This window comes from Athene noctua, chromosome 1 (genome assembly GCF_965140245.1).
Source record: "Athene noctua chromosome 1, bAthNoc1.hap1.1, whole genome shotgun sequence".
NCBI classification, from domain to species: domain Eukaryota; kingdom Metazoa; phylum Chordata; class Aves; order Strigiformes; family Strigidae; genus Athene; species Athene noctua.
In genome coordinates this window covers 2,544,205-2,559,484 of record NC_134037.1, presented here as the reverse complement: position 1 = coordinate 2,559,484, position 15,280 = coordinate 2,544,205, and the positions used below count along the sequence as shown (strand labels likewise).

Here is a 15,280-nt window from a genome sequence, read left to right as displayed (position 1 = left end):
TGAAAAGCCACCTTCCCCAGCTTCAGGTGTGCAAGACCCTCACTGGAGAACTGACAGCTCGGAGATGTTTTAGGATACTACTGGTTGAATCAGTCAATAAAAATTGTCTTTCACTTCTGAGTTCTCCACCGCAGTCTCGTGTTAGTGGGGAGAGGGGAGCCCATGACTGGCTGCTTCTCCAGGTGAGCACTTTCCTCCTTCCCTTCATTTCTCCAGCACAGCCTCTTCTCACGCTGCCTCACCCCGGGGCCCGTTCCCTGGGCACACCCCGTTCCCCCGGCTGTGGTTCACCTTCCTCTTGCCACCCTACAAGAGAGGGGAGGTGAGCAGGGACCCCAGGGCTCCGTTTGTCCTCCAGCAGGGGCCCCCAGAGTAGGGAGGGGGGCCCTGGGATCCAAAGGGGTCTCTGAGCGAAGGGGCTTTGGCGGTGCGAGCAGCGGCATCGGGGCTCTCCTGGGCTTCCCTGGCTGACATCAGCCCTGGCCCTCTGCCCGCCCCGCAGGATGGCCACCTCCCCCCACCTCTCCCGTGCCCGGTGTGGCACACGGCACCCTCCCAGCATCGCTCCGGGGGGATTTCGGGGACCCGATGGGTTCTCTGCCAGACGTAGACGGTTTCCCCAGCCAGGACCAGCTCAAAGCCCATGCCCAGCTCCAGCTGGAGCTCCTCCCGGTGCACCAGCAGGTCCACGCTGTGGAGGATGGCGGCCAGCGTGGGCAGGTCCCGCTCTGGCAGGGGCTCGCTGCGGTGCGGGCAGCTGCCAGTGAGGCACCGCCGGCACTCCAGGCAGGTGGCGTATTCCTTGCGGATGTCTTGGGAAGCGCTTGGAGCGCCGCGATCCCGAGCCTCCTTCAGTTTTCCCAGGAGGTCGCGGCAGACTCGGGTCCCGCCCAGGGACTCCATGAGGGACGTGGCCAGCTCCTCCAGGTCGCTGCTGTGGGAGGAGGAGGGCTGGCTCCTGAGGAGCTCCGAGCTGGTGGCAGCACCGACGTTCCCATCTCGACCCACGTCTCCCGTCCCGTGGGGGAGCTCCCTCGCAGAAGCCGCGTCCCCGCCGACGCCGCTTTCCCACCCTTCTCCTTCGTGGCGCTTCCTCCGGCTGTGGGGGGAGATCCCGGCTGGAGCGTGGGGCTGCTGTGGGGCAGCCCGGACCCAGCACCCTCTCCCTGTCTTCTCCCGACCGCCTGGGTGATCCTGCTGGCCCTGCCGGCTCTGGGGTGCTCCGGGTGATGGGGGGGTCGTGGGGACACGGGGCAAGGCCAGCCCAGCAGCACGAGGGGCACAGCGAGGGGCCGGGCACCTTCCAGCCCCGGGAGAGAAGGGCCAGGCCAGGGGCTGAGGACAGAGAGGGGTGCTGGGGCCACCGGTGGGCTCTGTGGGAGGGGCCTGGTGCTGGGAAGCTGCCACCCCCCCAGGGATGCCCTGGCCCTCCCCAAGCCAGCCCCAGCTTCCCTCGGCCCTAATAAGAGTGAGCAACCAAAGTGAAACCGCGTGCCCTGGGGGAAGGCCATCGGCATCAGCGGCGATGAGGGGCTGGGCCGGGGTGGGCCGGCGCTCTCCTCTGCTGCTCCTTTTCTCTCTCCAGTCCGTGTCAGGGGCCCTTCAGCCCCTTCTAGAAGGGCAGTGGCCACGGGGGCGGCTCTGACCGCCCCGCCGAGGGACGCGCAGTCTCGGGACCGGCGCCGGCCTCCAGCCCTTGGCTCTGGTCCCGGAGCCACGAGTGGCACCGGCAGCGGGGGGCAAAGGAGGCGGCGCGGCCCGGCCCGGCGGCGCAGAGGACACGGGGCCCCGCGGCCGTCGCTCCCCCGCAGCTCGGCCCGAGCCCCTTGCTCGCGCCTTCCCCTCACGGCCGCCGCCGCCGAGCTCTGCCGCTGCCCTGGCTGAAATGGGCCAAAAGCTGCGGAATTTCCCTCCTGCAGAGCCTGTGTGGTGAGCTGGGCCGAGCTCCTGCCCAGCCTGCCCCGCAGGTGTCCCTGCAGCCGCACAGACACCCCGCCGGGGTGACCCAGGGCCCCCGTGGCACTGACACAGCCTGACGCCTCCTTCGGGGCAGGAAGGAGAGTCTCAGGCCGCTCGGGAGTGCTGGGCTCAGGCTTCTCCCTCCTCCTCCTCACACAGGCTCAGCTGGGAGACACCTGATGGTGACAGTGACAGCTCCCGGCTTCTCTCAGGGACAGTGAAGTGAGCTCCTCCTCGAGGGCCTCTCTGTCCCTGTGGCAAACTTTCCTGTAGGAAATGTAATGAATATCTGATCTGTGTGTGAGTAAACCGACGTCCCTGACTAATCCTCGGGTGCAGAATCCCCAGGGCGACCCCAGCGCTGCTAATGAAGCATATCTGCTTGAGAGTGAGAAGCTTGTTCCAGGTGAAAAGAGGCAAAGACCCGACGTGTGCAGTCCCCCTGTTCCTGCAGTGGGTGCCCCGCAGCCCCCGGGCTCTGGAGGGGGCAGGAGGCAGGAGCAGGGTGCAGGCAGGCACAGTCCCTGCCTGCTCTGGCAGGAGCAGCTCTGGGCCGAGCAAAAGTCCCCGTCGCGGTGCCTACGGACGCGGGGCCGGACAGAGGTGACCAAGCCCGGGGGAGCTCGGAGCCAGGACCTGGGGGAGACCCGGCAGAGGCAGGGGGGTCAGCAAGGGACCCAAAGGGGAGGTTTGGCAAAGGGACGGGGGAGGGCGCGCATCAAGGGCTGTGTGGAAGAACCACGGCACCAGGGATGGAGGAAAGATATTTTAAGATATTTTATTTTTTAGGTGGGGTCATTGCAGGGACTTCCCCAGCCCTACACCCCCAACTGCTCTCTCCAGGCTGCCCGCTGCAGTCAGGGATAATTTTGCCTCAGGGGCTTGCGGGAGCACCTGCAGCAGCACTGCCGGTCCCGTTTCCACCAGGCGCTGACACGCCTGCAGAGCTGGGCACGGGACTCCCGCAGGGCACGGCCCCCCTTGCACAGCCCCGGGGCCACCCAGGCACGCATCCTGCCCGTGGGCACCCGCTGCTGGGGACTGGGCTCCGCTGGGCTGCTCCCGCCCGGCGCCGCCCAGATGGTGCTGCCCATGGTCACGGGGGTGTCAGGGTCTGGCTCCACGTCCCTGGGTCTCTGTACCACTTCGCCCTCATCCCCAGAGACCTGCTCTTGACTGGTCCCAGCTGACCTCTCCAGTGGGGGGTCCTGGCCCAGGGCTGGTCCCAGATTCTCCACCAGCGCCTGATCATCCTTGGGGGTCTGGGCGGGTCCTGAGCGCTCTTGTGCCGCCAGATCTGCTGTGGCACCGGGGCAGGGCTCCGGGAAGGAGCAGACGGTGTCCGCAGAACTGGAGCTGCTCATCGGGAGGGAGCTCAGCGATGGTGACCACAGTAGCGGGCACAGGCGCTCTGTGCTCGGCAACGTCGCGCTGGCACTGCAGGGGAGGAGAGAGGGAGGTGAACCTGCTGCACCGCGGCCCCTCCGGCGGGACGGGCAGGGCTGCCCAGCGCGGGCAGGGCACGGGCTGAGGGTCTGGGGCAGGATCTGGGGCCTCCCCCAGCACTCACCATTTCTGCAGGGTCGGTTGTTTGCTCTTCTCCATCTTGGCGTCAGCTGTCCCATGCTTTGCCTTCTGCCTTGAACTCTGCAGGACACCAAGAGCTGGGTGAGACGGGAGCAGCTCCCAGGCCACATCACCCCCACAGCCCCTCACCCCACCCACCCCATCCCACTCCCCACCACAGCGCGGTGCAGCCGTCACATACCCAGAGCCACTGGGCAAACATGGCGCCGAGCACGAAGTACACCTCAGTGAACATCACTACGCACAGCATCTCGGCCAGGGTGCTCGACCGTTCCCAACTCCCCCAGATCCCTCAGCGCTGGCTCAGCCCGACTCTTCAACCCCTCCAGGGATCCCGGGGACTCCCCCCTGCCCTGGGCAGCCCATTCCAACGCCCAACAGCCCCTTCTGCACAGAAATCCTTCCTCAGAGCCAGCCTGACCCTGCCCTGGGCAGCTTGAGGCCATTCCCTCGGGGCCTGGCGCTGGGGCCTTGGCTCCAGAGACTCATCCCCCCTCTCTGCCCCCTCCTGGCAGGGAGTTGCAGAGGGCCAGGAGGTCTCCCCTCAGCCTCCTCTGCTCCAGACTGAACCCCCCCAGTTCCCCCAGCCGCTCCCCAGCAGACCTGTGCTCCAGACCCTGCCCCAGCTCCGTTGCCCTTCTCTGGCCACGCTCGAGTCATTCAATGGCCTTTTTGGGGTGAGGGGCCCAAAACTGAACCCAGGAATCGAGGGGCGGCCTCCCCAGTGCCGAGCCCAGGGCTCAGATCCCTTCCCTGGCCCTGCTGGCCACGCCAGTGCTGACACAAGCCAGGATGCCGTTGCCCTCCTTGGCCCCCTGTCACTGATTTGACACCAATCAGAATTATTACAATTAATAATGTTTGATTCCAGTATGAATACAGAAATATTTTAGTAGGGTTACATGTTTACATCTTGCATTTTGCACATCTAACCAGAAACCAATGCTACTGTGAATTCCTCTGTATAGCCCTGTACCAAGGCCGAAGAATTGGTCAGTAATCATTTACTAGGTACACCTAGATACTGCTTAGGGAATTAGATTTAGAATTGAAAATAATTCTGTTTGAAGTTGTTGGAGATGTCTAGACACAGAAGTAATTTATTACCTAGAATACATTGGATAATGCCTCAGAAGTACCACAACCTGAGAGTAATGAGAACTGGGGAGAATGAACTGTCACAGTTTACAGATCTCTGCCAAGGAACAGTGAAACTGGGTAATGGGTAATTCCGGCAGGGGGAGATCGCGACCACCGACTCATGGGCCACCGACCCAAATCACACCCCAGACTCATTTCTAGACATTTCTAAGCTTCAGTGCGCAGAATCGGAAGTAGGAGGGAAGTATGATAATGATTTCCAGGAATTCTTGTGTTTAGGTATGAATACTTAATGAATATGGATGAATGAATAATATAGAAACTGTATAATTCTTGTGACTGGTGTGCGTTGTTGGTGAGAGCACGCACCCGCGCACCCGGCCGTCAATAAACAAGTGTCTGCTTATCTGCATCACATTGGAGTCGGTAAGTTATCTTCATCCCGGATTTCGGGGACAGTTTCTGGCACCCCAGATGGGACCTCGCTGAGAGACCGGAGGAGTCGGGGACCTGATCGGTTCCAGCCGGCACCGAGGATTTCTCGGGGACACCCATCGATCCCCGATCCATGCGGCTCTCCGCGACGTCCCCTGGATTTTGGTAAGACACTTCTCTTTTGTACTGGGATAAGTGGGTTAGAGTCCCACCAGTAGGAGCGGGTTAGAGTCCCACTGTACAAGCCTGCCTGTCAGACGCGGCGAAAGCTGCGCAGGGTTGGGCTAGAGGATCCTCGTGTATTGGAAGCCGAGGCCTCTGCCCGTAAGACACAAGCGAAAGCTATTGCAGGGTTGGACAGCTGGATTTGGAAACAAGAGACCCTATACGCTGTAGAGTTCTCAGAAGGAGTGCATTTAATTGGAAGTTAAAAGTTTTTATGCACTCAGTTGTGGTACTGGTTGTTTCGTCAATTGAATATTGTACGGTAATTAAGAATTGTGTTGTATTGTGTTATATACCTTTGTTTGTCGTAGTAACTGTAGAAAGGTGTGAGCGTGTTTGTGAGCGTGAGACGTGCAACTGAGCACGAAGCGGGTGTGGGGTTCGGATCCGCGGTTCTGTTATCCCGCGCGGGGTGCAGCCGGAGAAGGACGAAGCGATAGGCTTGAGCGAGTGATCGATTGTATATTGTGTTAACAAAGTAACTGAACCATGGCATCTACGCTGACTCGTTTGTTTAAAAGCAAAAGGATGTGTAATCTGGCTGCAAATGACAAAGTTCTGAAAACTTCTCCGTTAGGATGTTTGTTAGCACACTGGGGAGAGGTACATGATGATTTGAGGAAAAGTCAGATGATTGAATATTGTAATCGCTGGTGGCCTCTGTATACTCTGGGTGATCAGGGAAAATGGCTCGTGAATGGGACACTGCATTATAATACCATTCTGCAGTTAATGCTGTTTTGTAGAAGAGAAGGGAAATGAAGTGCCGTATGTTGATTTTTTTTTTTTCCTATTTAAGACAAAGGAAGGATTGGCAGAAAGAATGTAAGCTGATTAGTAGGGATAATTTAGTAATGGCTATAACTTTTGACGATAAAAAGGTGAAAAAGTGTTGTTCAACATGTGAACTTGAAAAGATTGTTTGAAGGAAAGAATTGCTTCTACTGAAAAGGATGGAGGGCCAGAATTAGATATATCCCCTCCACAGGGAGAACGGCATCGGGGGCGAGAATATAGAGAACAGGTAGAGGAACCTGAGAGTAGCGGACTAGAGGATGTGGATGAAGGGCCGTCTGAGGTTGTAATTCATACCCCTGCATCTCGAAAGAACTCGGCAGCAGGTACAAACAATAGCTCCCCTGCGGCAGGGAGCTGGCAACGATGGGCCGGTGTATGTGAAAGTGCCTTTTCAGTGACGGATTCGATGGCTTGGAAGCAGGCAGCAGGAGTGTACAGAGAGGATCCGGAGAGAACAGGCAGAGTGGCAGATACTATCATCAGAACACAGAACCCGGACTGGAGTGATTTACAGGTGATTTTAGCTAATGTGTTAGATGATACAGAAAAAAACAGATGGTATTGGAGGCTGGCAAAGCACAGGCAGAAGTGACTGTATTGAGTGGGACAGCAGGTGGAATATTAGAGCAGAACTTTCTGTCTGGGGATCCGCAGTGGGGATCCAAATAATGTGGAGCACAGAGAAAGACTGAGTCGGTATCAGAAATGGGTTTTACATGGAGTTAAACACGCCATGCCTAGGTTTCTGAACTGGTCTAAATTGTATGAGGTGAGACAAGATAAGAATGAATCTCCCTCAGCGTTTCTGGGAAGACTAAAAGAAGCTGCCAGAAAGAATAAATACTGATTTGAAAGTAGAAACTGAGGCAGCTCAGATATAATTGGCTTGGATTTTTATAGAACAATCGGTACCAGATATAAGAAAGAAACTGATTGATAATTTTTGAAATATAAACTCTTGGAGGAGTGTGAATCTGAGGATAAAACTCTCATTCTACCAGTCAGAAAACCGTCGGGTGAATATAGGTTAGTGCAAGACTTCAGAGCAGTGAATCACATAGTTAAGGGTATATATCCTGTAGCAGCAAATCCTTGCACGCTGTTAACAGCTTTAAAGGAGACTTATCAGTGGTTTACAGTGCTGGATTTAAAAGATGCTTTCTTTTGTATGCCTTGGAGAAGGAAAACAGAAAATTGTTTGCTTTCGAGTGGGAAAATCCACAAACAGGACAAAGATGCAGCTGACATGGACAAGACTACCCCAAGGATTTAGAAATAGCCCGATAATTTTTGGAAATCAGCTGGCAAAAGAGCTTGAAACACGGAAACAGGACAAACCAACACCTGGACATTTGCTTTTACAATATGTGGATGACACACTGATTGCTACAGAAAAAAAAAAGATTTACCTACATACAGGTAACAATAGATCTTTTTAATTTTCTGGCACCGAATGGGTACAAGGTAGCCAAGGGGAAAAAAAAAAAAAAAGCGCCCAAATAGCTTGTCAGACTGTGATATATTTGGACTTTGAGATTTCAGAAGGGCAGCGGCAATTAGGAACAGAACACTGAGAAGCCATGTGAGCCCGAAAATATTCATGAACTCAGAGCATTCTTAGGAATGACAGGGTGGTGCCGCCTCTGGATCATGAGTTATGGTCTGACAGCTAAACTGCTACATGAGGCCCGAAGAACTCTCCTTCGACATGGGGCCCACAGCAACAACGGGCTGTCACAGAACTGAACCGCTTTAATGCCTGCGCCTGCCTTAGGACTTCTGGACATCACCAAAGGCTGTGAGCTGTTGGCTCACGAAAGACAACGCCTGGCACTGGGTGTGCTGACTCAGAAGACGGGAAGCTGGAAACGACCTGTCGGATACTTCTCTAAACAACTGGACACGGGGAGCAAAGGGTGCCCAAACTGCCTTCGAGCTGTGGCTGCAACAGTGATGCTCACACAGGCAGCTCAGAAATTAACTTTGGGAAGCACAATAACAGTCTGTGTCCCACAGACGGTGATAACTGGTTTAGAACAGAAGGGGGGACATTGGCTGTCTCTGAGCTGAATGATGAAGTACCAGGTAGTACTGGCTGAACAAGATGGTGTGAGTCTAAAAACAACTAACCTGGTAAATCCTGCAGTGTTTTTAAGTTCCACACAGGAAGAAGAGCCACTGGAGCAGGACTGCTTGGCTGCTATCGAGTATGTTTATTCCAGTCGAGAAGATCTGAAGGATGTACCCTTGGAGCAACCAGACTGGGAATTGTACACAGATGGCAGCAGCTTTATGGAGCAAGGAGTTCGATACGCTGGGCATGCGGTAACAACAGACACCACAGTTAGAGAGGCAAAGGCACTGACGAGTGCCACATCAGCTTAGAGATCAGAACTCATTGCTTTGATTCGAACCTTAGAACTAAGGGAAACGAAGAAAGTAAATACCTGGACAGACTCAAAGTATGCTCTTGGGGTGGTACATGTCCATGGAGCTTTGTGGAAAAAAAAAAAAAAATTACTGTCCTCTCAGGGATCAAATATTATGCATCAAAATTACATTTGACAATTATTACAAGCAGTTCAAAAACCAAATCAGGTAGCAATCATGCACTGTAAAGCACACCTAATTAGGAACACAAAAGAAATTGCTAGAAGTAATTTGGCCGACCGGACAGCAAGAGAACGAATATTTCAAATGGCATTAATTCCCTCCAAAACAGTAACCCCTCACAGACGAGCAGTAGTTCCACCTTTGTTAATAAAAGAAAGAATGCAAACCAAACCTCAAGAATGTCATTAGGGAGCAGAAGCTTTAGTAACTTCTTTACAAAAACAAGTTTTATCTGTCAAGATGACAGACATGGCTAAATTAATAACTGCAAAATGTGACGTATGTTTGAAAAACAATCCAGTAACCAGGAAAAGAGTTCAAACGGGTAGATTAAAATTAAAAACTTGGGACAGTACCTGGATTAAAGGCGTGTTTGCAATCCTTCCCCCGACAGTAGACAAAGGCACTACCCGACAAGGAAAGGGACATGTAGTACCATGGTAGAAATGTGAAAGGGTGTATGATTGCAGCAATGCAGACTTAATAATTCAAAGAATTCCTCATTTGGCAGCTGCTTTAAAGTTTGGCTGTTATTGTCGAGGTGTTCATAATAACCTCACCATGACTAGTCTCTTTACACCCAGAAGAGGATACTCCTCTAGTTGTAAGAAATCTGCCATTCAGAGCCCAGGGCATTTAGTTTGGGCATTAAGTGATGGCACCCGGACAACCCACTTACCGGTAGATGGTAAGGTGAAACAAATTACTTTAGGCCTGCCAACATTGTGTCCGATTGGGAAGAAATCACCACTCAAGGGATCCCTGGAAAATTTAAAATTACAACGAATCAAAAGGTCTGAAACGGATGATGACGCTTGGAATGAACCAACAACAGGAGTAAAAAATTGGCTGGGCTTTAGAGTCTGTTTGAACCCAATAGCGTCCTACAGGAATAGAGAATGGCTTTATCACTTAACAGGACAAGGAGAAAAATTGGCCGATGTTACAAGAAAAGGATTTCAAGAATTAAACATCCAATTACAGGTAACTTCTAGAATGACACTTCAGAACAGGATGGCACTAGACATGCTTCTGTTGAAAGAGCATGGAGTGTGTGGATATCGCAAAGACAGATTGGACCATTGCTGCATTCATATCCCGAATGTTACACAGGATGGAGAACAGGATTTAGATCTGTGAGGCAAAATCGGAAAAGAAACAGAAACCATTCAAGAAGATATGTCAGAAGATCGGCTAGGAAACATTTTTAGTGGATTAGGATAGAATTTGAGCTCTTGGCTGAAATCCTTAATCAAAATTCTGTTTTTGCTATGAATTGTCCTGTTGATGATTATGTTGGTAACATACAGTTTACTAATAGGCTGCAATATATCGTAGAATGATGAGAGAAGTACCCACTATGCCACCAGGCTACAGCGCGCCACCACCATCATCTGGCAAGACAAACTTTGGCCTCAAAGATGAAAATGAATAAAAGTGTGAAAGTATTGAAATGATTTTCAACACCTTCAAAGGGGGGAAATGTTACTGATTTTATTATCAACTGAAATTAAATTGTGTTTGATTTTAATATAAGCATAGAATTAAGGGATATTTTAGTAAAAATCATTTTACATTTATTGTAGTTTGAATCTAGCAACTGACTGCTCCTCTAAAATCCCCTGTACAGCCCCGTACCAAGGCTGAAGGGACTGGTCACAACTGTTTAGTAGGAACGGTTAGAACCCAGGTAACGAAACACGAGGTGATTTGTAACCTGATTTATAATACATGTACAGGACTAGAAGAATGCAAGTAGCTGTCAAGGTCCAGGATGAACGGGAACTGAGGGCAGTGACCGTAACAGCTGGCAGGTACCTGCCAAGAAAACCGTGTCCTTAAGCAAAAGGTAATTCCGGCAGGGGGAGATGGCGACCCCCGGCTCACGGACCACCTGCTCCCATTACACCCAGAGCCATTTCTAGACATTTCTAACCTCTACTGCGCAGAATCGGAAATAGGAGGAGAATATGTGAATGATTTCCTGGAAGTTGTATGCTTATGTATGAAGACTTAATGAATATGGATGAGTAAGTTCTAGATAAGGTGTGTGATTCTGGTGCCTGGCACGTGTTGTTGGTGAGAGCGCTCCCCTACACGTCCGGCCGTCAGTAAAGAAGTGTCTGCTTATCTGCATCACACTGGAGTCGAGAAGTTATTTTTATCCCGGATTTCGGTGACAGTTTCAAGGGGCATCTGTCCCGTGAGCGATCTTTGCTTCATTATCCACAAAACGTGTATTAAAGTTGACATCCCTGAATATGCTAATAAAGACTAACGAGATCATGCTAATTACAGCACCCCACGAAGCGCCTTGCCCCTCCCCACACCTATGACACGTGATATGTAGATCAATCTGGGGGAAGGACCCGAGGAAAGCGTGTATAAATGGGGGGGGGGGGGCAAGGATAACGGTGATGAGCGAGTGAAGAAGTGAAGTGAAGCAGGTGGATGCATCCCTGAACCCTCCTTGGCAGAACCAGCGCAGGAACCTGGACTGGTGATCTCTCTCCCTCTCTTCCCATCTCTCTCTCTCTTCTTCTCTTTTCCCCCTTGTTATCATTAAGGGACGCAAGGCGTATCATATCCCTTGCCATAATTTGTTCTTCACTTAGTCAGTTATTGTGTATCCAGTCAACACACTGTGGGAAATGAAGAAATGTTTATGTCTGCACTTTGAGACTTGTCTCACCAATCTCTGCTCCGTTGGGGATTTATGAATCTACGTCACTTGTCTCCCTCTTCGGAGCAGGACGTGACAGCAGGTGGGACCTGGAGGTGCCTAGATTTTCCTTCTGAACAGCACAGCCCTAACTGCCAAGTGTTTCTGGATGACCAGCATTAGGATGTCCTCAGAAAGCTGCACCAACATCCTTCCCAGCAGCGCCGACCCGCGGTGCAGTCTCTTACCTCTGCAGCTTCAGCTCTGCCTCCTCTGCCCTCCTCTGTGTTTCCCTCAAGTCAGCGGCCACCCGGGTATTTGTCACCATCTGCGTGCCATCAAAGAGCAGCTTGGCCAGCCTCTGTGAAGGAAGCGGCACACATTTCACACCCAAAGACCTGCGTTCTGGAGGGAGGGATGCTGCAGGAACCCTGCCTGCCCAGGGTCTGGCTCCTGTCCCCATGCTGAGGTGCCTGTGTGGAGCCCTAAGCTCTGTCTTCCTGCTACGGCAGGATCGATGAGCACCCGCGGGCCTCCCTCTCCTGGAAAGCCCCGCAGGCCATCAGCGCCAAGAGGAACACGCTCAGAGCACCCCCCTCTCTCACTTCCCCCGTGCGTGCAGATGCGGTTAGGCACGGCGGGGTTTTGGTTTGGATGCTTGGCGTCACTCCTACGCCCTTACAATCCACGGGAAATCCTACCCCTAGGATCCAGCCCCCAAATCCCCCACCACCCAGTCCTGAGGAGTTCCTGTCCCTGCTGCTTCTCACATAAATGCTGCTGTGTGACACTAAGCACTGTACAAAGCTAAAAGAAGGGTAAAGCCAAATATCAGGGACCCAAGAGGATCTTCCCCTCCTACCGCCACACCTGCCTGCACTCCTCAATGTGCTTGTGGCTCTTCCTCTGCTCTTCCTCCTCCTCCTCCTCCTCCTCAGGCACTTTTGGCTCCACATCTTCTCCAAGGGCCTCCCTGGGGCAGAAGAGGGAATAAGACTGAACATTTTACACCACATCATGCTCGGGGATGCCCTTGAATCCGGCATCCCAACCCAGACTGCATGGTTCAGCGCAGCACACTCTGCTCTCTCTTCCCCTCAGCAGGCTTAGTCCCAGGCCAGCAGGTCCCTGCAGATGCAGAAAGGAGGCAGGAAAGGTGGGGACAGCCGCCCAGAGGGAAAACAGCGTCCAGGCTTCTTTTTCTACATCTGGGACTGCAGCCCAAGGCTAGTTACTGCTTCAGCACAAGGCTGGGGAGGCTCAGCCTCTGTTTGCTTTCCAGGTGGGGATGGGGCAGGCATGGGGCAGAGGCTGTCAGGGGGCAGCCCTTAGGTGGCTGGGGGGGACCCCGGCTTGGCCATGAAGACAGCCAGCTTCTGTCCGGAGCCATTCCAGCATTGGCACTGATCCCATGGCCCAATATCCCCCAGGCTGGAGGGGCCTCTAAGGCTTGGGAGAGGCCCCCACTTCAGTCCTGCTTCGGGGAAAGGTGTGTGCCATGGCTGGTGAGCCCCAGGTCTGGGAACAGCAGCCTGCTCCAGGATGCCACTAGTCTGATGCAGATTTTGTCCAGGGGGGCAGCGGGTCCATGGCAGGGGAATCTCTTGGGGAAGGGGGTATTGCTGCCTCAGTGCTGTGCCTCGGACAGGGCGGGGATGTCCTTGCCTTTGGGATGAGCAGACATCGGGAGGTCCCCGTGCTCCTAATATCTGGCAGAGAACGGGGAGCGTCTCTGGCTTGGGATTCAGGGGAGCGCCAAGGCCAGTTTGGGGAGAGATCCCGGGTCCCGTGAAGGCTGGCAAGGCCACATCGGGTGGCTGCCCCCCGCCAGTTTTTGGTAGGGGTCCTGGCCCCAGTGCCGTTGTGGGACAGGGGATATTCTGACACCTGGAGTCGGTCTCTGAGCCTGTGCTGGCCCGGGCTGGGGTCAGGACTGGCTGCCAGCTCGGGGCGCAGGATGTGGAACCGGCCCCGGCCTGGGGGTGGGGGCATCAAGCCCGGCACCGTTCTGGGGAGGGGAGATCATCTGTGACCTGAACCGGGCTGTGGGGAGAAGGTGAGGGACTTGGTGCCGGTCCGGGGCAGGGAGGGGCCTGGACCCGGCTCCGATCTGGGCGGCGGGGGCGGCTGGGGGTCAGGCCCACGCAGCCGGGGCACCGGGGACGAGCGCCGCTTCTCGCCGGGGCTCGGCATCGAGGAGGGCGGCGACGCGAGGGCGGCGGGCGGCGACGCGCTCCTCGGCGCCGGGGTCGGGGCCGCGGGGGCTGAGGGCCGGGGCCGGGCCCCGCCGAGCCGCCTCCGCGCCGGCTCCCCGCCTCACGCGGCCCCGCAGACACAGCGCATGCGCGGCGCGGCCGGACCGGCCCCGGCGGCGCCGGGCAAACGGCGGCCGCGGGGCAAACGGCGGCCGCGGGGCAAACGGCGGCCGCGGGGCAAACGGCGGCCGCGGGGCAAACGGCGGCCGCGGGGCCCCGTGTCCTCTGCGCCGCCGGGCCGGGCCGCGCCGCCGCCTGGTGCCGCCCGCACACACGGGCGGCAGCGATCGGGGCTTCTCCGACAGCCCGCTCGAGCCCGGCCGCCGGGGGGTGAACGCGCAGCCGGAGCCCGGCGGCCCCGACCTCGTGCTGCTCCCCGCGCCGGGGGAAGGGCCTTCCCCGGGGTGAGGAGTGGGGGGGTTCGGGTTGAGCCCGCGGCGGCCTCAGCGGGAGGAGCGCGGGCCTTACGGCTGCTCTCAATTAGACAGCCCCCCACCAAAATAATGACAAATTACGACGAGCGCAGGAAACTAGCTCTCCGTAAATTGCAGGTTCGAATGTCTGTGCGCGGAGAACAGAACAGCTTTCCAGGGTTCAACGGCACCCCAGAACGCAGAACAAAGAACTCTGTGGGGTTTAACGGCCACCCCAAACGCTTGATCACTCACCTGACAAGCGAGGGCTCTCCACCTCGAGGACCTGCTCAGGGCAGCACCCCGACCCAGATCACCTGGAGGAGCTTCCTTGGGCGACGTCCCGACCCCAGGGGAGAGTCCTCGACCGACGGCAGCGAGCTGCTCCAGGGGAGGAGCTCAAAATGGCTGCCCGAGGGGAGGAGCTCAAAATGGCTGCCCCAGGGCTCCATTGACACCCAGCCCCAATCTGACCTGTGCCCCGTAGCGGCTCCCGTTGGCCAAAGGCCCCAACTGCCGGGAAGCCCCGAGAGCAAAGGCAATCAGGAGCTGCTCCGCTCCAGCGGCCATGGAGCCCGATCTTCACTGGGGGGGACACCTGCCACAGCCTGCGCTTCCATACTTGCACGTGCTGATTAGCGCTGGCTCAGGGAACGGCCGGATCAGCTCCGGCCGAGGGACCTCTGACTCTTCTGCCACAGCCACGGCGGCTCTTTTTCTGCCAAAAGGTGGTTTGGGTTTGGAGTCCTGAGAGCTGGGATTTGTGAGTGCAAAGTCTCAGGAAAAGGGGGGAGCTGCTGCCTCCTGCCTGCCCGCAGTTGGGGCTCAGAGCTGTGAGGGGCCTCGCACAGGATTGTGCCCAAGGACCTCATGTTTGCAGCTCTGACGGGTCCATCCCGGGGAGGGCAGAGAAACCAGCAGACACCTGGGGAAGCCCCGCAGGGACTCTCCCCCAAACAACGCACTGGCACGGGCAGTCGGTCCTCTGGGAATCGGTGCGTACGTGTCGGAAATGACAGGAATATTCGCTGCTTTGGTGTGACAGGAGAAGCGTGCCCTTGTCTTTCGGCACGGCCCTTGGGTGGAACGATCCCCCCAGCACCCAGCGCTGCAGCACAGCCTGCCTGCCTTCTACAGCTTCCAGCTGAGCCTTCGGCGGTTCTTGTGAGGCCAAACTGACGGTAACAGCGAGTGCGCCCAGCGCTGCCAGGAAGAATTCCTGCCTGACAGTA

General features: G+C 55.5%; 1 protein-coding gene across 1 annotated transcript; it reads right to left on the bottom strand.

Moving 5' to 3' along the window:
- Window positions 1-2,754: 2,754 nt before the first annotated feature.
- On the bottom strand, window positions 2,755-3,628 carry LOC141967314 (uncharacterized). Its single transcript, XM_074920982.1, has 2 exons — window positions 3,530-3,628; window positions 2,755-3,396 (listed from the first exon to the last, which is right to left on the bottom strand). The coding sequence occupies exons 1-2, from the start codon at window positions 3,562-3,564 to the stop codon at window positions 2,817-2,819; spliced, it is 615 nt and encodes a 204-aa protein (XP_074777083.1). The 5' UTR covers window positions 3,565-3,628; the 3' UTR covers window positions 2,755-2,816.
- Between the last annotated feature and the right edge of the window lie 11,652 nt (window positions 3,629-15,280).

Excerpts from the sequence above, each read along its gene's own strand:
- LOC141967314 (XM_074920982.1), bottom strand. The coding sequence starts at position 3,564 with ATGGAGAAGAGCAAACAACCGACCCTGCAGAAATG. Across the intron at positions 3,397-3,529 it reads CAACCGACCCTGCAGAAATG|TGCCAGCGCGACGTTGCCGA; the intron begins GTGAGTGCTGGG and ends CCTCCCCTGCAG.